Raw genomic sequence first — 23,267 nt, forward strand, 5'->3', positions numbered from 1 at the left:
GATTAACAGAAAGACATGTATGTGCTCGGGAAGCAAATAAGGATGAATGCTTATTATAACCCTGCAAATGTATCAGAACAAATGGTCAGTAAAGACCAAACATAGTCTTTATGCAAGCAAATCAGGAGGAATGGCCAATAAATGGGTTATTTGGAGGAGACCTTAACTAATTATAATATCTGATAGTGAATGTTTCCCTATAAGAGAGCACTCATGGTGGCTAATTCCATTCCAAACAATCCAATGAAATAAACACAACAAAAGAGTCGGAACAATTTCAAATAAGAGAGCTTAGCCACATTTCTGCTTGTGTCATGCCTAGAAGGCATGGATCTGAGTGGTTTTCCCCTTGTCCCGCTCCTTTCCAAGGAAAAGCCCACTCTTTAGCGAATGGAAATCTGGGGAAAACTTGAATTGCTGTTTGCTCCAGTTGAGTGCTAAAGAGTGGTTTTTCCCAGGGGAAAGCATCAGAACAAGGGGAAGTGGGGATAAGCCCAGAAAAAGAGACAACATGGAAGATAAAGCCACCCATCAACAAAGAAATGAAGGCTGATGAAAAGGTTGCAGTGGTTGCTAAAAAGGGGTGCTACCACAGATAAGGCCTTCCAACACATCCTGGCATGTTAGGCTTGATATTAGCCCACAACAGGATGCAAAGAGGGGCTTCTCCATCTTTGGTTATGGGAGGAAGTTGTCATTTAGACCTCCTCAGCTCAAGCCACTGAGGGTTTGGCTATAATAACCAACACTTTGAATTTTAGCCAGAAATGTTTTGGTAGCCTGTGCAGCTGTTCCAAAATAGATGCAATATTTGTGGCCATCTACTTTCCCAGGAGTTGCTGCATTTTGCACCTGTTGGGTCTTTCTTAGGCCCATCCATGGCAGCCCAATGTAGCGACTGTGTATTATAGTAATCCAGTTAAGGAGGGAATGTACCACTGTGCCTAGTTTATTGTGCCAAGTGGTTTGGCGAACACTGAATGGACATAAAATTGATTGTAGCACCATCTCAAATGCCTCTTTCCCTTCCAACCATTTGTAGGTGTGGTTTAGTAATCGTCGAGCTAGATGGAGGAAGCAAGCTGGTGCCAATCAACTGATGGCTTTCAATCACTTGATCCCAGGTGGATTCCCACCTAGTGCCATGCCAACTCTGCCAACGTACCAGCTATCAGAATCTTCCTACCAGCCCACTTCTATTCCACAAGGTACAGTAGGAAGCAGAACATTCTATTTACTGGTGTTTTCAGTTGTTTTCTATCCCTGGGCAGTATTAAAAATATTAACAGAACTTCTTAAGAGATATTTTCACTATAGAAACCTAGGAAGCGAACTTATATCAGGTCAGACCAACAGTCCATCTAACTTCTGAAAACCGAGATATAGCTGATTTGAATTGGTCCCCTTAGTTAAATCCTTACTTTTAATTTATAACACAGCATGTGTAAGCCCTAGAATGGTATGAACGGGAAGAAGTTAAATAAAGTAGCCAGATTCTGTTTTATCAGTGTAGTTAGCTTTTAAAAATCTATCACAATGGATTAGTCCACATCAAGGTGTGTGTTCCTGAGCAAAAATAGTCATTGAATTTATGAGTGATAACTGCTTCTCAGTTTCTTTCTAGAAGTTAGTGGAATTTTCTGTTGGAACTTTCTGTTGCTGCATTAGACGAGTTTCTTTTAATGGCCCATTTTAAACATATAAGCCACAGTTTTGCCATTGGGACCATGCTTTGAGCTTATGCGCCTTCTCTTTTCCATGCATTCGTTGATTCACTCTTTCACTTTCTTGTTTGCTAAACCCATAGTTTACCTGCTTTCAAAATAACACAGAACTGGGGTTTTCCTGAACCAGGCTCTGAGGGAGACAGTGTGAGATTGATGAGGGGGAACATTGAAGGCCAAGGCATGGCATATAACCTGAATAGCATTAAATATTATTATCTGGCCTGGTTTATTGTTTTCATGAGTAAGTTTCTCGGTGTAGAATTTTGCATGAAAATGTGGATGATTTGCAAAACGTATTGCCTCTTCCTTGCAGCTGTGTCAGACCCAAGCAGTACAGTCCACAGACCTCAGCCTCTGCCACCAAGCACTGTGCACCAAAGCAGCCTGCCATCAAACCCAGAAAGCAGCTCCGCGTACTGCCTCCCGAGCACAAGGCATGGCTTTTCCAGCTATACAGACAGCTTTGTGCCTCCACCCGGGCCTTCAAATCCTATGAACCCTGCCATTGGCAACGGCCTTTCACCCCAGGTCAGTCCTGCTTTTTCAGACACAGGATTTTTTGTATACCCAAACTAAATTGTCTGTTCCCCAAGGCCATAGTACAATGATTTGCCAAATTTAAACCATAAAGTATTCTTTATATAAGCCACATGATTTCAGTTTGCTGGTTTCCTCCCTGCCCCCCTTTCCTACTGACTGAATCAAAAGTCATAGCTTATATTTAGTTTAAGGCAATGTTTTTTAATGTAATCATGAAAACTTTCTGTGTGCAGTCAGTTGTCAAGCATTTTTTTTAATTTGTCCATTTCTATCTTTAAAAATAATGAAACAAAAACTATCTCCAGAGATAATGATTTGAGTTTTAATTCTTTGTCAACTTATAGAGAAAGTAATGAATAGAAAATCACACGCACAACCTTAAAAGTAGAATACAAGTTACTCCTGGCTCAGCTGATGAGCAATGCAGATCAGGCTGAGCCATAATCGAGTTGTAAATGCATAAATTAAGAGCATTACTGCACCCAGGAAGCCTATAACTACTTGAAGGACATAATTGTTTTCCTAATTTGCATGAGCTTTCCCTGGATGATCGTGTTAATAAATTGCCTTGATAATTGAGTGTCAAGAAGGTTGGTTAAATTTCCTACTTCTGGCATCTGCCTTGGGGTTGACATTATTAGCAATTGCTAAAATGTTCGGTAGTTTATTTTATTAGCGTGGATTTAGCACAGGTGTTTAGAAGAGAGAGCTGTCCACTGAATCCTGAGCAAATTTCACAAAGGGGGGTGGGATGCAATCTATAATTACAATCAGGGATATCTTCAGGGCTGAGAGTGAGAGTTTTAACGGCTTTATCTTCTCTCTGCTCTTTCTTTCTCTGTGTGTATGTGTGTGTGGGTTTCTTTTTTTATAAAAAAAACAAACAGAGGGAAGCTTGGAATGACACAAATGAAAAGTGAAAAGACAATTATACTCAATTACACACTAATCACTGACTATCACCACTGCCTAAGCAGTGAGAGGGCAGTCTAACAGGCAGAAAATGAGATTTTAATAGCACAAAGGGTGGCCAAACTAACGGCTCCTATATCTTTGCCTCCTTCTCTTGCTTCAACTTGTGGTTTCTATCTTGGGAGTACACTTCCTGGTTTCTGCACCACGGTGATAACTCTGTGCAGCTGAAGAGTTCAAAGGCAACCAAGTTGAAAAGAATGAGTAGCAAAGGCAATGAAATAAACATTTTTGCCTAAAGGCAAGAGTTCATAAACCCTTTTTTGTAACAGTAAATGTAATTAAGTTTCAGAGATCCCTGTATAGCACATAGTGGGATGCAAAACTTTATGGCTTTAGACCTTAGCAGAAAAAGAAACCAATAGGAAAACAAGTGGATGTAGTTCCAGTAAGACTTTAATTAATATCGGTTTTGAAGAATCTCCATTTTCAAGTGCAGTTCTCAACAAAAGGCTTGACATTTCATTATGCTGTTAGACTCACAGTGTGCAATGTTCTCGTGACTTAAATATAAAACATTTCCGAGGTTCGGAGTTAATCCATCAAAACTAAGCAAATGCCATTGTCAGCAACAGGGAATGTTTTCTTGGATGAAAACAAAATTATTACATTGTGAAAATAAAATTAAGAGCAACGACAGATATGTCTTGTGACATTTGGATCAACTAGTTTCTTGGATGGACATAGCTGCTTATGCCACAGTCATCTTCCCGCTAAATAAACCAACCTCACTTATTCAGCACTGCGATTATCAAGTTGAGATCCTTGAATTGATAACATTTGTTCAGGGTGTGGCTCATTGCTAAGCAAGCTTGGGTTCTTACAAAAGGTATAGAGTCTAAGGATTCATTGCCGTGGATCAGGGATGCCATTTCAGATTCCAGTTGTGGAATGGTGTGGAGAAGGAGACAGTGTTCAGGGAACAGAAGGTTCAGAACAAAGTTCAAAGACTGGTGCTTGTAGATACTCAAATATGCAGTAGTAAAAAAAGGAAAAAAGAGGGTGTTCTAAGAGAATTTGTTGTGGCTCTCTTCTTGTTTTAGAAAAACAACTAATTAAAAACTAAATCTATGTTTCAAAGCAGAAACAGATTTTGGAACATCAAGATCAGTTAGTCAAAGTTCTTCATTTCAGAACTTCCATAATGCCAAGCAGTTGCTATTTTAGAAATTATAACTTCTCAACATGCTGAAAAAATAATAATCAAAAGTTTCAATCAAAACTTTCAGTCAAAACTGGAAGTTTTGAATTAAGTATTCACAATGAATTTGAAGACACAAGATCTGGATTCATTGTGTAACTTGTTTATCTGGAATGTACCCCAATTCAAATTTAAAGTCAAGCACTATTAAATTCCACTTGTTTCAGTGAGAGATACTGAAGCATGTGCTTAGTTCGCCTGTTGAAATCAATGTGACTTAAATCTGTCTTACTTTGGCTGATTCATTATCATGATGTATCCGCAGTAGTCCTTTTGACCATGTTAAGTCTGAATTGCTATTTGGACTGTTTAGAGTTCAGAGAATTTGCTAGACATATCCAGAATACTGCATCTGGCAGCAGTGTGCAGGCTGAAATCGGCCAGGAAAATCCGCTCAGAAACAGCATTTTTTCCAATTTTTCCAAAAAAGCTTTTCCTGAATTTTCACTGTTTGAAATATGGCAACCCTACGTAATCTTCCACTTGTGCAGTTCATGTGCCCTATGTATGTCTACTCAGATGTAAGTCCTAAGAATTTAACCAGTCTTACTCCTAGGCAAATGTGCATAGGACTGTCGCCTAGGATTGGGTAAAGCTTTAAGGAAGGTTGTCTTTCCATGTACTTTGTTTACATTTCAGTTGGATGTAGACATTTCCAACTCAATAATGCATAACTGTCCTTTGGCGTGTCTGGAGTTCACAACTTCATATCTTCCAGATTTGATTGGTTAATGGGGGGAAAATTGTTTTGGCCCAGTAAATGGAGGAATGGGGAATGAGACTTTTTGAAACCAAGAGGGGTTTAGAATTCATGGTTCACTTCAATGGCACATATTGCCATATGAAAGAATTTTAGAAATTAAATGCGTCTGTCAAACCTAATGTGGATCTGAGCTATGTTTTCCAGACACCAGAATCTCCCAAGCATGTTTTACTCACCTATGACTTTTTAAAAATGCAGAATCCGTATTTTTGTTCTCATCTAATTAGTTCTGCTGAGCGAGCAATCACCATGAGGCTAGATTTTGGAAGGAAAATAAACGTGAATCCGTCTGGCTGTGGTAAAAAATCAGTACCACTTAACAGTTCGGTAAAACAGTGGTTCCCAATTAGCTAAGTACTGTAGACCTGCTGTTTTTTCAACAGCCAAGCCCTGGACACATTATTTTTGAAAAGTTTGCTATTTCTGTGGCAATTTTTGTTATGTGAATGGTGACATGGATCCCCTGGGTGGGTTACGTGGACCCCCTGGGGTCTGCGGACCACCAGTTGGGAACCATTGCTGTAAAAGATTGCTTAGATATCATTATAGCTTGAAAGGCACACTTTGCAACTGATTCAGTTACATGGGATTGTGTATCCATGTCCATTAAAAGGATACTATTGAAGATACCTTTTTGGAAACCTTTGATGCATTGAATTCTCCTGGAAAAAGATCCATTGTATAAAGACTTGAATTGCTACAATATAAATAAATTGAAATAGATACACACATATTTTTGACAGAAAAGATAATTGTAAGTGGCTGGCAGTGGCTGTTCAGAGCCTCAGGTGAGAAAATCTTCTATATCATCTGCTACCTATTCTTTTCAACTGGATATGCCAGGGATAGATTTTAGGAGCTTCTGCATTTAAAGCACGTGTTCTATCAATCAGCTACTGTTCCCCCTCAGTTTTTCCTCTTATTGAACATTTATGTCTGTGTGATCCTTGCCATCAATTACATCCCTTTGGCAAACACCACAGGAGTATGATATACATGACACCAGCTGGATTTATGGCAAATTCTTCAGCATAGTATGCAATAGGAGAGATAATGTCTTGCTTTAAGATTCACGTGAAACCTTCTCAGCTGCTGTAAATCAACTCCCTTCTGATGTTGATTCTCATCATAGGCCCATAATTCCTGTGGCTTTCCTGAGTAGCATTTTTGTTAGGTGCCTCAATTTCATTCTACTCTGGCACTTTTTCGGGAGGATTTCTTATACACCTTTCTGCTGATTAAATGGACCATTATAAAATTACACAACATAGAACTTTTTATATATAAACTTTTTAAATATAAAAAGCATAAGCAAAGACGAGGCTGATATGTATTGTATGTAGAAGGTTTGTGTCTGGATCTTCCAATCCTTTTCTCTCTGTCTCTGAAATACTGTGGATGACTGTCAATATATTTAGAACAGCAGTAGTGCAGAGAGACTATTTTTCTTTCCCCTACACTATTTCTGTTATTTGTCCTTTGAAGAAATACTGTTGCAGTGGGAGATACAGGTACCTTCATTTTTCTTGAAAGGTCAAATTACAGTTATGGGGGAGATTGTGATCAGGAATGGGAGGAACGAAGGGTGGGGATATTGTGATCGATGAGTACTTCTCTGGGTGCTGTGCTAGCATGCTGTCTGTGCTATGTATGACGCCCAGTGTGCATTGCATTGTATAATCTATGTATCTTGTTTAAGAAGGTCCTTAACATGTGTGTAGTTTTTTGATCCCTGGAGTGGGAAGGAAAGGGGAGACTGAGAGCATTGTCAATACAGGCGCAAGCACACCCACCCACCCCACTTTATATGCGTGGCACTGGGAAATAATTCAGTAATTCAGTTCATACCCAGAAATGGTGGGGAGAGAGCTGGAGAGTCCTAGTGACTTGCAAGGATACCATCCACGGGGCCTGAAGAGGATGTCAGTGAGGGCAGAGGAAGCCCCAAAGAGACTGAAGATGCAGCGGGGCTTGTTTTGGCTGCTCAGCCTCCCCGTCTAACAGCTGACATGCAAGGTAGTGCAGCAGCATATGTTGTCCCGCTTTTTCCAGCCTCCTGCCAGCTCCAGAGCTTCAGTTCTACTTGTGGATATTTTTGGATTATAGTATTTTTCAGTGCTTTTTTTTCTGGGGGGATGCAGGGGTACGCATACCCCTAAACATTTTGTGAATATAAGTTTGGCCTCATTGAGGGGCAGTATTTCAATATGAGTAGGAAAATGAGAGTACCCCTAAACATTTTTTTAGAAAAAAAGCACTGGTATTTTTGGTATGGATTAAACAGACAGTGGCAGAGAGGGTGTTTCGTGGGTGCTCCCATTTTACATGGTCTCACTTACGTGTGCAGGGGCCCAGAACATAACCCCTGCGTGGGGAATTGCCTGTAGCTGCAAACTGTCAAAATATTACAAAACTTTTTTAAAAAACCAACAACACAGCACTGAATCTGAAACAGCAAGGGGAAGGTTCATGGGAGAAGAACAAAGCTGGAAAATGAAAATGTAGTGACAGGCCATTGCAGATAGACTCTAGTAGTGGGTAGGCAGGCAGACATTCCTTCAAAGGCCAGCTGTTGGAAGTGTATTGGGGGATTTACAGGTGGGATTTTGACATGTCAATTCTGTAGTGCTTTGATGGGAGAACGATGGCAGAGTGTTTGTGTGGCCTGCTCTGCCCTAAATGGCACATGATTGTGGAATAAGGGCTACAGTGTCTTTATTGAGTGTGTGGGGGCAGAAGAGCTATGGTAAAAGCCCCATAACGGCTAGTAAATTGTGTGTTGGAGAAGCCGCAGTGAGGTGAATTTTCTTCTCTCTGTTCTGGGGATCTGAGGTGCCTTTGCCATGAGGGACTTTTGGCAGATATGCCTACACACACACACACACACACACACACACACACACACACACACACCCTCCTTACTTTATTATTGATCAGCTTTGTAATTGACTATAATGCTTTGCCATAGAGAACCATTTAGAGTGCCAGGTGCTCTAATGAGGTGCTCTGTGGTCAGTCTTCTGAGAGTGACAGCCAGAGCAGAGCAGCTGCTGGGAGAAGCAGGCAAAGACTAGAGCAACTGGTTAGATCAGTGCTGGCAGGTATTGGCAGCAGACATGGAAGGCAATCTTTAAATACTGGCAGCAACCTTTGGGTTGCAGTGGACATTTTGAGGTGGGATAGAAGGACTGCATAAAGGACTGACCAGAGCTGCATGTGGCCCATAGGCTGCCTGCATGTAGTTTAGAGGGTGGGGGATTGAATCCAGCCTCTAAATGCTAAATTGTTCTACAGTAATACCTCCACAAACGTCTGCCTTGTCTAGCGTCCATTCTGGTGAACATCCGCAGCAAACCTGGAAGTACCGGAACAGGTTACTTCTGGGCTTGCCGCTTGCTTTGCCCTGTGTCCTTTTTGGCTAGCAACCAGGGCTCCGGAATAGATCCCAGTCACAAAACAAGGTACCACTGTATGTCAAATTGCATCATGTATGTTTATATTGGTAAATCATAAATGGAATTAAATTAAATTAACAAAACAGGGGCCAGGGATCTCAGACCCAGGGGTTCAATGTGGCCCTCCAGTCCTCTCTCTCTGGCCCTTGGAGCTGTCTCCAGGTCATACCCCCTCCTGGCTGCAATGTGTCTTGAACTCTGAGAACACCTGATGTTTGCCTGGATGGAGAATAGAGAGCAGGGACTGTGTGTGTAGAAACTAGCCTACTGTCCAAAGGTAAAATTTTCACATGTTACTCCTCCCGCTTTTGTCTCTAGTCCTGGCCCACTGGCATATGGCCCCTGCAAGGTTTCTCAGGAGGCAATATGGGCCCTTGGGCTGGAATGGGTTCCACAGATGTGCTCCAAATAAGTGATCAGTACTCTCCAATTTTATCTCCTTACATCCTGTTGTGGCCCCTATACAGTTGGTTCCCATCTGTATGCACCAAAATGGAATTTGTACCCCATGATGAAGGCCCAGCAGCTCCTTAATTTAGAGCTGTTCCGAATGGGTCCTAAAAACACCCTTCTCCAGTCTTGGCTTCTCTCACAACTCTGAGAAGGCCTGCATTTCTCATCAGGCTGATTGACTATTTCTTTGCTGTCTGCTTTGCTCATTATTACCAATACTCAGTGGTGGTGAGAGTTCTTCTGTCACAAATGGCCAATCTTTACAGGAACAAGGAAGTGATTAATGGTGTCAAGATCTAATGTCAAGCACTGCTTATGTTTGTATTTTTTAAAAAGAAATCCTCCCCATCTCAGCGTGTGAGCCAATGAAACAAAGCTTTTAACTTGTCATGTTGGAATGGCAATTGGTGATTTGCAATGTAGGTAAACAGTATGTTTTGTGATAATGCTGTCTATTCTGATTTCTGTGCACACACTTTGCAGGCTATTTCCGTTTTCCTGCAAATGAGATTGTGATATTTTAGTGCTGTTTCTTTTTGGCAAACACTTGTAAAGTCTGAAATTTGTAGGCAAGAGGTGCTAAGTCTTAATGGCCCTGCAGTCAATGCAGTAAGGCTCCTGATATGGCATTTAAGTATTAGATCAAAAGGTTAAGACTTCCGAAGTCTGAAATAGAATACAGGGCAATTTTTCTGTCCTTGCATCCCACTCCCAGCCATTCCCCTCCCTGCTTTGCTCTGTTGCAGAAGGTCTTGCTTACTTTAAAGATTTAAAATCTAAAATAATCTAGGAAAATCCCCCTAGCTACAGCCTGCACTATCATGTCCTGTAGATAAAGACGTCAATATTCTTCTTTTTAAATGAAGTTTCATGATTCTGGCATTGCCTTGTCATTTTTGACTGTTTGGGATTATGGCTTTTCTTTCGTATGTGTTGTAAGCTGCTTGGAGATCTTCGGGTAACAAGTCACTAACAAGTCTGAACAGTAGTAGTAATGATAATAATAATAATAATTTCTAAAGCTGCCATTTTGAAACATTCATTTAAATGAAAGTTCAGGATCTTATTGGAGCAACTGATAGTTTCAGGAGCCACTGAGGTTCTTGGAAAACATTCAGTGATTCTGGAAACACACATAGCTAGATTTGGGAGTATCAAGTACAGACCTACAGACTAAGCTGAAATATGAAATATGTTTGGTAGCATATGTGCGGTAGTGCACAATTCCTTCCAGTATTGCCATTCCTCTTTCCAAGGAAGCAAGGAATGAAGCTTGTTTTGGCTAACACAGACAAAGGAGGCCATATATCTGATGTGCAGCATTGTAACAGGCCCTGAAGAACCGCTATTGTGGTCTGCTTTCAGACTGGATAGTTTGGATTGAGAAACAGCATTGCCCACCAGGACAACCCACTCCCAGTGAAGGTCTTTGGATATAATATGTTAGTTGCTTAATCATCCTAATTCTAAAACCAAGTATACCCCATTGACTTTAGTAGGACTGACAACGCTTCATTGTGTTTCTCTATCCCCACATACTCACTTTAGTGAGAGACTTCTCTGTTGCGACAGTTAATCAGTGATATGTATAAAAGAGGTTTCAAACTCTTGTGTATCTTTCAGGACACTTGTGAGAAGTGGAGAAAGAAAGAGAGAGGGAAAGAAAACTGTTGCTGAATTTTAACAGGGGGATGATACGTTCACCTATTACCTACTTTTCATTTATTTATTATTGCATTTATATCCCATCTTTCCAGCTCAAGGTGAGGTACATGGTCCTGCTGCCTCCATCTTATCGGCACAGCAGCCCTGTGATTAGGCTAAGAGACTGTGACTAGCACAAGCTTACTCAGGGAGCTTCAAGGCTAAGTGGGGCTTTAAATCCTGGCTTCCCAGATCCTAGTACTGTACAACACTCTAACCACTAGGCTACACTGACTTTTCCTACTATCTTTGCAACAAGAGGCAAATCTCAGCACAGAGCTGGATAAGCAATCTTAATGGATCATGTAGGAAACATGCAGCCAGGTCTTATGTTATTTATGCTAAAGACATTCCCTGTTCCTGAGAGATGCAGGAATTCCCTGGGCTCCACGTACTCAACTTAGTTGCCAAAAATGTGAGGGAGTGACTAGGGACAATAGTCCATGAGCAAATGATGGCTGCTGTGGCTTTTAATATTGATGATGGTGATGATAAGAACACAGATAAGTAATTATATAGTGCCTATCAAGTCATTCACATGCATTATTTCTGCAATCCTTTTCTTCATATTTTTTAATTAGTTTTCAAACAATTTAACAAATCCGATTCAGTTTCAATACAGTATTCCTTTAAGAGTTTGACTTCCCATCCTTACTTCATCGATGTTTCTATTCAAATCATTCATTTACCGCCATATATGTAAGGCTGAAAGAGAACTCCTAAGCGAGTTCGTGGTTGAGGTGAGATGATCACTTTAAAGGCTGTAGTCCTCGACACGTGTTCAAGCCCCGTGAGAATTGAAGAGGTGGGCTGCAGAATGTGATTTTTTTTTTTGAGGGGCGTAATTTTTTTGAGGGCTGGGGAGGGGGGGGCGAAAGGGGAGGTGGTTTCCTAGTGAAAAGAGAGCACAGCAGGTAATGCCATCCATCTTAGCAGCAGTTTGAAATGTTCAGTGTAGTGATGAATGAGGGTATCTGACCCACATCTGCTTTACATTAGAATGGAACACTGCCCTGACATCGTTAGGAGCATTTGTCAAGATTCCCTGGACAGAGCTTCTGTAAATTACATGCTGCAAATGTGTCAGGGTCAGATAAGAGGATATCATTAACTCCACCAAAGTTTACTCATGATCCTGTCAGTTCAACTTAATACGTTAACAGCCAACAATTTTCTTTGTGCTGTTTCATTAAATCTTTCAATCAGGGTGAGAGAGGAGGGAGGGGGAAAAGTATAACTGTAACCCCAAAATATAGAACGTGTTTGCCTCCCATAAATCATATTAATTGCAGACATGGTCACAGAGCATATTAGATGCAGGCATGCGTAAATGAATTAAAACATGTGAGGATTTTATGATGCCTATGGTAGGTCCAACTTGCTATAATACTAATCATGTTAAGTGGCATCGCATTTCATTTCAATGAAATAACCTTTTTCTCAGATTAGCGGGATTTACATTATTCAGGATAGATGGACCTGCCATAATAACCTAATAATAAACCAGATGTTGCCTACATATATTTAAGATTTCATCACTCACCTCAGCTTAAATACAGAGGGTCAGCTCTTCAGCTGTTGTGGGGATGGGGCATTTACACCAGCTGAGCTTCTTTGTTATTTCTGGAAATTACAGCATCTCTGTATATTATTGGATGTTTCTTAGTTCAATGCATTTAGCGGCAGGCTTAGTATTCTATGGTTGGAAGCCTGTGCTCAAGGTACAAAGTGGGACCCACAGTGTATTCTTACAGAGATGGATGGAACATATTTGATAATGGGAAATGGCAGTTGAAAGTATGAAACCATTCGGCATATATGAAGCAAGTTTTCTTGTGTAATGTGATCCCAAGTCCACATCAGTTTCTCTCAGAAGATCAGAACACTATTTTGCCTGGCTTTTTGGAAGCAACAGAATTTTGTTGAAAACTAATATTAACAAATGGGTTTTCAGTATCATTAAATTTATTTACGTGTCGAGGTCCCCAGGGCCACCCGAATAACTCACACATCACACAGAATTTTTGTTTAAGATTTTTGGCATAATTTTGGCCACAACTTTATTAAAATACAAATTTGTGAGTGGTTGCTTAGGCATTGGTTGCGACGATCTGCCCCCACCATGGGGGACAGACTGACATTCCGCACGATGCAAAAGTCAGAATAGGAGAATACACTTGGGGGTAGCGTCAGAGCAGGGAACCTGCCCTCAGCCCTCCCCAAATGCAACCTGGAGCTCATTGCTATGGCCCGAGCCCCCTTGACAGAGTGGACAAGCAATAGTTAGCCCCTAATTCCTTTAACGGAATCCCTTGCAGCAGCAGCATTAGAGGGGCAGGCACAGCCAATCCATGCCCCTCAACCAACCAAACCATAAACCAATGCCTAACCGTGAACCTTACAAGTTGTAACGATTTGCTACACAGTAGGCAAAAACCAAATGGCCCCAGCCAATCAGCCAGATGGACAAAATTCCTACCGGGCCCCTGCCCCAAAGCAGACGACCCCATGACAGGCATAGCAAGGTCAAAGCGAACAACCTAATTCTAAGGAGGGAGGGACGGGCAATCCGATGCACGGGTGAAAAGAGGAAGCCCTAGCCTCGTGCAAGAAGTTTTAGCATTTCTGGCTGTCAATCAACAAATGGCAACATTAACTTCTTCCCAACAACAAGGGTCAATTAGCCCGCCCCCAACTTTGGAGTGTCCTGGCGGCCCCCACCACAACACGTGCTCTCCGTGAAGGAGAACACACTTTGTTTGACCTCTGCACATGATGTTCTACATCTACTGTGTCTGGAGGGGCCACACATCCATTTTATCCCCAGGAAAACTAGGGGCGAGTAAACAGGGTGCTTTTGAATCATATATGCAGGGCTTTTTTTCAGCCAGAACTCACAGGAACTCAGTTCTGGCACCTCTCTGATGGATGGTTCATGGTGAGTTCTGGCATCTCTTTTTCTAGAAAAATAGCACTGCATATATGTATATTGCAAATTTGAGCCCTAATGAAACTTTGGCAGGAAATAGCAACATGGATTCAGCAGGGCTGAAAGATCACATGTTTAGCCTTGCCCCAAAGGTCACATGGTTCTACCAGCCTCTCTTATAGAGAGAGGAAACTTCTGAAGCAAAGGAGGGACCTTCTGAATCAGTGGAGGCTACCATGCAATTGAGAATCCAGGGCCATAGGTGTGTGCAAATAAGGCATGCAATCATTAGTTGTGTAAACTCAAAGGTTATGCACCAGTTGGAGGGCATCTATTATATTCCTTCTGAAGTAAATATTGAAGTTAGGTAAAACATAGGAAATACTTTATTTTCCTCCTATGCTTTAATCACGTAAAATATGTAGCATATTCAACATCTGGTTTGACCTTTGGCTTCAATGGAAGGGTGTTAGATTTTAATTCTAAAGGGAGTGGAACCCAGTTTAGCATATGCTGGGTGCAACCGAATTCTATGCAAGTGGTCAAGATAGCACTGAATGAATCCCATCAGGAGGAAATAAACCCTCAACTGAACTGCTGGGCTTTTTCTTGCTGGCTTTCTGAAACCATTTAGCAGGAATGGAACTATATCCCTAAACAGCTAACATTTGTGTATCTCATATTCATGTTTCCCTTTCCCATTCATTCTTGGAAGCTCAGAGTGAAAGATCCTTAAAACACATAATGCCTAAAACAAACATTTAAATAAAACAACAATGTCATAATACAAGGACAAAACAACTTTCCCTACACGTTCTATCAGCTTGTTAAAATGTCATGTTAGCACAACAGAGAATGCAAAATAGAATTATTTTTTCCTGAAATAGATTTAGCTTTTTTAAAAAACAACAACAAAAAAACAGTATACATTATAGAGAAACAATTGTTTCTCTTTTTACAGTTCATTGTTTCTTTAATGCCACCATATATTTGTTCTCCTTTTATAGGTTTTTTTATTTAATCATATATGTATATATGGAAGACTTTCAGAAAAGCCACAGAATTGTAGCTGGAAAAATCTCTACTGCAAGTCAGTTCACATCTCTAGAAATTTAGATCCAGGTGTAGAATGTACTGCTTATCTTGGCCTCTCCATCAGGAGGGGCTCTAGAAGTTGATGGACTCCAACTCCCATCAGCCCCAGCCAGCATGGCCAATGGTCAAGGATGGCAGGAGTTGTAGTTAAACAACATCTGCAGGTCTATAGGTTAACTGCCCTGCTGTGCATCATTTACTTCTAAAGTCCTTGGGAAGTAGAGGTGCTCAACATGTCTCAGGATAAGTCTTTTAATTGCTTTCCTAACAGAGCGATTAGGGTGAAGCCAGCCATGCCCTTCCTGTAACTCCTTGTGCTGGTGCTATAAGGTCATGACACATACTGCAAGAGAGAGTTTCTGCCTTTAGGCTACTTCCCTTATAGCTTTCAAAGAGAAAGGGCCCAAAATCTAATTACCTAGATGCTAATCAACTGCAGCACGAATCCAAAAGACTCTGGAAGTATTTCCAATATGACAATTTTTGCTCTGATTCTGTATTATTGTTTTTCCATCCATGAAGATTAGTTATTTACGAGTGTTGTGTGGTTGGATATGTTAGGTAGTGCCTAACACTTGACAGAGATGACTGAAACAAACATTGGTTAAAATGGGGGGGGGGGAATGAAATGAATTCACCTCGCAAGTCCACTTTTACCATGTGGACATGGCAAAATGGGTGCCTTTCAGTGAACATCCAGAATTTGGTGAATGGTGATTATTCATCAAAAGTGAAACCCGGAATTCTTTATTACATTTGTATCCCACCTGTCCTTCAAGGTGGCACACATAGCTCTCTTTCTCTCCATTTTCCTCCTTACAACAACCCTGTGAGGTAGGTGAGGTGGCGAGACAGTGAGTGGCCCAAGGTTACCCAGTGAGCTTCATCACTGAGTGGAGAATAGAACCCCAATTTCCCAGGGATCCATCTTTAACCCCTACACCACTCTGGCATTCAGAATTTCAGATAAAACATTGGTAGAGCACTGCCTGGGTCTTATCTCTGGCATCTCCCATTGAGAGCTGCTGCAAATCAGCTTAATTTTCCTCAAAAACAATGAAGTGTAGTGCCAGTATCTCCTGTTGAAATGAACTGGCTCACACTGGTCCTTGATGGCAGTAATGCCTGAAAAGAGTTAGAGTCATGGGCTTAAACACCACTTGAAGCTCCTTAGAAGAAGTGTGGGATACAAAGGCAGCATATCACAACAGAGCTTTTCTAGATCTACTCTGGGATTAAGGACTGGATAATCTTGCCTATGTAATTTCTACAATGGGAATAGATTTCCACCTGCCCATGTGATTGCAATTAAAAACACTTTCCAGGCAGTCCTAATCTTATGAGATGCCCTGACGATAATGGTGATCTCAGCACCACCACATCCACTGTTTCTCTGAAGCATGGTAATGCTGGGTTGATCTCATAGACAGAGCCAACAGACAGGTAATTCATGGAATATGAGGCCATCAGTGACTACCAGCTATGATTGCTATGTTCTACCACCACTGTTGGAGGCAGTATGCTTCTGAATGCCACTTGCTGGGAATCACATGTGAGGAGAGTGCTCATGTTCTTGACCCAGTATACCTGAAGGAGCGTCTCCACTCCCATGGTTCAGCCCAGACATTGAGGTCCAGCTCTGAGGGCCTTCTGGTGGTTCCCTCACTGTGATAAGTGAAGCTACAGGGAACCAGGCAGAGAGCCTTCTCAGTAGTGGTGCCCGCCTTGTGAAATGCTCTCCCATTAATAATAAAGAACTATCTGACTTTTAGAAGACATCTGAAGACAACCCTGTTTAGGGAAGTTTTTAATGTTTGATGTTTTATCGTGCTTTTAATATTCTGTTGGGAGCCACCCAGAGTGCCTGAGGAAACCCAGCCAGATGGGCAGGGTATAAATTATTTTAAAGTAAAGGTAAAGGTACCCCTGCCCGTACGGGCCAGTCGTGTCCAACTCTAGGGTTGTGCGCCCATCTCACTTAAGAGGCCGGGGGCCAGTGCTGTCCGGAGACACTTCTGGGTCATGTGGCCAGCGTGACAAAGCTGCTCTGGCGAGCCAGCACCAGCGCAGCACACGGAAACGCCGTTTACCTTCCCGCTATAAAGCTGTACCTATTTATCTACTTGCACTTAGGGGTGCTTTCGAACTGCTGGGGGGCAGGAGCTGGGACCGAAAGATGGGAGCTCACCCTGCCGCGGGGATTTGAACCACCGACCATGCGATCGGCAAGCCCTAGGCACTGAGGTTTTACCCACAGCACCACCCTTATAAATTTTTATTTTATTTTATTTTATTTTATTTTATTTTGCTTGTGGGTTTCCCATGGGCATCTGCTTGGCCACCGTGAGAACAGAGTGATGAACTAGATGGGCCTTTGGCTAGATCCAAACAACTCTTCTTATGTTCTTAACTACTCTGAGTAGGGAACGTTTCTAAGTATATCCAGATTATGAGTGCCTGTGATCCTATAAACATTCAGTTGGGAGCAGGTCCCATTACTGGAACTTGTATCTGAGTAAACATGGATTGAATAGAGTTGCACAAGGCTGGCATACAGCTTTCAAAGACAAAGCAGACTGTTCCAAACAACTGCAAAGACATGTAGAAGTGCCATTTTTGCCCTAAGGAAATCAACCCTAAGAAACTTGCAAATGTGTTGGTATTGGGAGGTTGCAATGGGTTCTGTGAGTGATGCTCGGATCCTCACATCTCAGTTTTAAAGCAACCCAGCAACTGGATTTAGCATCAGTCAGATGAAATGTTTTGCAAAACTGCAGAGCTGAAGATGAGCAGGATTTGACCTATTATGCTAACTACAGCAAATAGGCAAACCTGTCTCCAAATAGCTAATCAAGTTAACAATCTTATCGTTATGCAGTTCATTGAAGAATTTTAACTTTCTGATAAATAATTTGTACTTTAGCCTCTAATCAAATCATGAAGGTTGTGCCAAAATAAATATCTTCTAGGTTTACTGTTTTCGACATAACTCAGGCCCAAAATGAAGTCCTCCCCTCCCACTGCAATCCATTATTTCTGAGTCTTGAAAGGACAAATCTCACAACCCCAAACATTCCTCAGAAGGAGACTTCACCAAGTTCAGTGGATCTGAATTCCTAGTAAACAGATTGCCGTTGAATTCAAATACAATTATCCTCAAAATACTTATGCTACAAGTTGGGGACAGAGAACCTGTGTTACGTTCCAATTCCCATCAGTCCCAGCCAGCTCAGAGATGGTGGAGTTGCAGTCCAACAAAATCTGAAGAACACAAGTTCCTTCAGAAGGAGATTGGGGGTAATAATAGCAACAATAAAATCTTCTGATAGGAAAATCAGCTAGGAGGGCCAGTGTGATATAATAATTTTGGTGTCAAACTAGGCCATGTGAGACCAGGGACAAATCCTCTCTTGGCCAGTCACCAACTCTCAGCCTATGAGGACAAAATGGATAGTGGCAGGGAATTATGTATGCCAACTTGAGCTCATTAGAAGCAAGGTGGTGTGTAAAATATAATAAATAGCAAATGAAAAATAACAACTGCAATGAAACTAGTCTCAGTATGTGTGTTTTCATAGAGCTTAAAGAGGCTAAAACCATTGTGAGATGTGATCAGTCATTATAGAATCAAATAAATGGTATTCCTATATACTACAGATACTATTTTATTTGGGTGGTGGTGATGCAGCAGGGATGCCAGTCAATCTGTTTAAACATATGCCATATCTATTTCTTCTTGAGATTAGAATGTCAAGAATTAGAGACTTAATATTCTTGTGGATTGCTTAATGTATAGTTTTGCATGTCTATTAACCGTTTCCCCCCTTTTTGTTTTAGGTAATGGGCCTCTTAACTAACCATGGTGGTGTACCTCACCAGCCCCAAACTGACTATGCCTTGTCCCCATTAACTGGGGGTTTAGAACCGACCACTACAGTATCGGCTAGCTGTAGTCAAAGACTAGATCATATGAAAAGTTTAGATAGCCTGCCTACATCCCAGTCGTACTGCCCACCAACATACAGCACCACTGGTTATAGTATGGACCCTGTCACGGGATATCAGTATGGACAATATGGACAAAGTGAGTATTAGGTCATGATCAATCTATATAAAAGCCAGTTTTGGGGTTCTGTCTTTTTGTCATGTAATTGGATGTCCTCCAGATGGTTTGGACTTCAATTACCATCTGTCTGGAGGGCACCAGGTTGGGAAAGGCTGCTCTCGCATTGCAGGGCAACAGTTGAACAGGTCTTATATGAGACATCATTGAGTTGTGCCAGTTCCATGCAATATACCAGTTAGGACCACCCTGGTACTGTCCGAACTGGTCCATCCTCTAGCATGAGCCAAAAATGGTACCCAGGGTAGAATTATGAAGCTTCAAGGGTGGAGTTATGAGGCTCGGTTCTCAATAGTGTCTACTGAGTTCAGTGATACAGCTGGAAGAACCTGTCTCCTATTGAAGACAAAACTTTTAAGGCTCTCTTAATTCACAGACCCCTTCTTTCCTGAAGACCTGTGCTATTTCATGCTGTTTTAATTTACCATGCATGTTTAATGGTTTATCATGGCTTTTTATGGATTGTATTTTGCTGATATCTTTAAGCTGTATAGTGTGTGTGTGTTTTCAAAAGGGGGTTAGACATTTTACAATAAATAAATGATGGGAAATTTGCAAGTTTATGAAAAACATTTCATCATCATCATAGTTCTTGAGAATCCACGTCCAAACCTGTTTTTAGCCTGAGTGGTTGTTATATCAGAGGAATGAATGAAAGAATGAAAGAATGAAAGAATGAAAGAATGAAAGAATGAATGAATGTTATATCAGAGGTAGGGAACCTCCAGCATTTGAGATGCTACTGGACTCTTTTCTCATCAGCCCAAGCCAGTGTGGCCAATAGTCAGGGTTAATGAGAGTTGCAGTGAAATATAATTTATGTGTATGTATAATATGCAACTAAAAATTCAATAAAGATCATCTTAAAGAGAGAGAGTTGTAGTCCCAACAACTGCTGGTGGGCCACAGATTCCCCCGATTACCTTGGCAAAGTAAATTTCATTTAGGCTGCAATCCCATTAAAATCAATGGGATTGATTCTGAACAAACTTCTGAACAAACAGGCAGAGGATTGCACTATAAGTCTCCATTCTGCATTTGGAAAACAGAGATTATAATAGCCTGTATAAATTGACATGATAAATTATACCTAATCTAACTCTTCTTGACTTAAGTATAGAGTTTGCAAATATCAGTATTCCCAGGGGCCATGTTATTCCTAGAGTGATCCGGGCAGCAAAACCATATTTCGGTGCACAACTTGACAGGTAGGCAGGCCCTATAATAAAGTTAGTGATATTTAATAATAAAAACTTCATAGTTACAAAATTCATTCACTCCTGCCAAGGGGAATGGCCAAAGGGGTTGTATACAACCCCTCCAAAAGAGATACTAACATTCAGGTGTGAAGTGTCATTCTCTCTTCTTCTGGGACAAAAATATTTTCCTTAAAAATGAAACGATGGTCAATTTTCTAACCCATTTTAAATTGGGTAAGATTATTGGGCTGCTCAAACCATTAATACCTCCTCCAAAACAATAGGAGTCTTATTTTGACCATTAAAAGTGATGCATACATCTGTAATAACAAAACAAGATGAAAATGTTTGCCCATAAGAAGAAATAACAAGAATACATGTAAGTCAAGAGCGATGGTGAAGCACATTCATTTTCTTCCTTTCATAGTAGAGCTACATTTGCTGCTAAGACAGTGGATTGTTCCAGCAAGATTTCTGCTGCATAATTATTTTCTAAAGTGATGTCAACAACATCTTGATGTTATTAATTGTTGAGACATGAAACCTGATTGCCATTAGGTAAAACAGAGGGGTTGTCCAAAATGAAATAACCACTGGCATTCCACTATTAGAAACACATGTTCTTAATGAGGTCAGCTCAAGAATCATTATAGTATATAATCCCAGATACATAGAGTTTTGTCAAACTTGTCCTAAAAATAAAAATATTAGGCCCTTTCCTTTGATATATCAGTATTAAATATGACAATGTCAACCTGTAGTTGACACTGCCCCTTGCTGTGAGGTTGTCACAGCATGACTTAAAAAGCTTCTTTTGCTATTTTCTTTTCTTACAGGTGCCTTTCATTATCTGAAGCCAGATATTGCATAAATGAACTGCCCACTCCAAGTTAAAGCCAGTCTTGTTCCTGGTCTCACTCCAGTATTTGGAATGGAGTGATCTTCTCACCAAAATGAGGCCCAGAACGGAGTGATCATACAAGAGATAATGGGACTGTTATGTTTTTTCCTCCAATCAATGCTTTCAATAAGACATTTGGACATGTTGGGTAAAGCAGCTCGGAAGACAAAGACCATGAGCCATAACACAAATAAAAAGCAGCACAGTTCAGCACTGATTTGTATAAAGAAGAAAAAAAATGGCAGAATGTTTCAAACTGCTGGGCTGCAGTTAACATTCCATTTTTAGGTTGACGAAGAGGCATGGATTAATTTGGACACACCATGTTCTAGAATATGGCATGGGATATTCTGCAAATTCAAACCATTTTTGACATTTGATGCCGACTTTTGACTCTGCTCAGTTTGCAAAGCACGGGCAGGAGAACACTGTTTTACACACTGGAAACTCAAAAGGAAATGTTAAGGTCCGTAGGAAGCTAGACTAGATGTTTGAAGACTTCCAGAAATAAGTTATTGGCTATCTTCTTGTTCTTTGTAATCATATTGTTGATAAATGTCACATGCGAGGGTTTTCTTTTTCTTCATTGCAGCAAATGAAATAATTGTGTAACATGAAGAAAAGTTTTGCAAAAGTTTTTTGTGCGTGTGAAGTTTTCCTAGTCCGTGATACCTCCTGGAAGAATCAAGCAACAACAAACAATACAGAATACCTTTGATTTCCATGACTGCTTAACAAAGTGCAATATGGCGTACCTCACCAAGCCTTGGTAACATCCAAGGCCTTATATATAGAATCAAAATTATATTTTTCCAGGTACTTTTATTTTTTCAGTACATAGTTCACTCTTTTAATATGCTGAGGTGTCACAGTCTCTTTAAATGATCTCCAGTTTCTTAGTTTTGACAGGTGACCATTCTGGGGAGACAACACATTTTAAAATTCTTATGTTTACATTTATTATTATTATTAGCAAAATGCAGGACATGAATCACAATGTCTCTGTAGGTGACATGTAATTTTAAATTATACAGTGGCATCCAATATATAAAGGAAAATCCAATGGAAACCAAGGTTTACATACGTTTTTGTGTTGTGACATTTTCAAATGTCAATAAATTTGTGTTTTGAAATGTTAGGAGGGACAGGAAGATGGAAGGCAGTGTTATTTATTTTTCTTTATTCTTGGAACAATGAGTGAGGTAGGGCACAAATACATTCCTTTTAGAATTCAACTCAATGAAAATAGCGAGTTAGTAAGACTAGGTACAGAGATTAGTTTTCAGATTGGTCTTAAAGGGTGATGGAACAAAAGAAATACTATCTTTGTGTTACAGCCTCTACCAACAACACACGTGTTGTAAAAAAAAAAGTCTCATATTAAAAAGTGCAGTAAATATTTACTATTTATAATGAATAAACAGCTATGAAAACTTGCCAAGCACTCACTGCTTTTGGTCATAAATTGTGCAAGCAGCAATGATATAGCATCAATGGGCTTTCATGAAGTATTGTTGTCAGTGCTATTAGTGCTTCTCCCCCCCCAAAAAAGCATCACCAATGTACAATCCACTCTACAGAGTAATGGGAGTAAAATGACAGTAATACAGGGGGCTGCCTTGTATCGACTCAGGCCATTGGTCCATCTAGCTCAGTTTGTCGACACTGATTGGCAGAAGTCCTCCATGTCTTTCCCACCAAAAGATGTCACAGGTTGAACCTGGGACCTTCTGTGGATGCACTTATGCTGTACCACTAAACTATAACCCTTTCCCCAAGAAACTTCTTATGGCAGCATTACTCACAAGGAACATACAGTCCAAGGTCAGAAATACATGTTCCATGCAGTTCCAGCCTTGTTTGATTTATAAAATGCTTTGCCTTGGACCACAACTTGAAGGGAAAAGAGAGAAAATCTCCAGGCACAAAAGAGAAAAGTTTTAATTGGTCCTAGAATGTGTACATATTATTGTTTATTCCAGCATGCTCCCACCACTGGTGTTTGAAGCCATGTCAACATGATATTAGCCAGAATCCATATACTTCCTTGTAGTTTCTTGAACAATACTATGGGTCAATGTGTTTTCCCTCAAACTGGCTTCCATCCAAGTTGAAAATATAAGCCATGTTCACATCACACTTAAGCATGGTTCAGAATGACGTGTCCAATGGAATTTATAAAAATGCTAATTGGTGTACCTGAAG

The 23,267-nt window shown here is 40.7% G+C and overlaps 1 protein-coding gene across 3 annotated transcripts in view; it reads left to right on the top strand.

The window, feature by feature from the left end:
* PAX3 (paired box 3) overlaps positions 1 to 22,498 on the top strand; it is a 104,413-nt gene extending 81,915 nt beyond the window's left edge. For all 3 annotated transcript variants that reach the window (XM_083613844.1, XM_083613843.1, XM_083613842.1), the window contains 4 exons: positions 1,043 to 1,208; positions 2,041 to 2,255; positions 18,677 to 18,923; positions 20,998 to 22,498. In XM_083613844.1, the coding sequence (XP_083469970.1) occupies positions 1,043 to 1,208; positions 2,041 to 2,255; positions 18,677 to 18,923; positions 20,998 to 21,032 (663 nt within the window). In that variant the 3' untranslated portion in view covers positions 21,033 to 22,498. The remainder of the gene's footprint in view (positions 1 to 1,042; positions 1,209 to 2,040; positions 2,256 to 18,676; positions 18,924 to 20,997) is intronic.
* Positions 22,499 to 23,267: the final 769 nt, after the last annotated feature.

This window comes from Podarcis filfolensis (genome assembly GCF_964270895.1).
Source record: "Podarcis filfolensis genome assembly, chromosome: 5".
Classification (NCBI taxonomy): Eukaryota; Metazoa; Chordata; class Lepidosauria; order Squamata; family Lacertidae; genus Podarcis; species Podarcis filfolensis.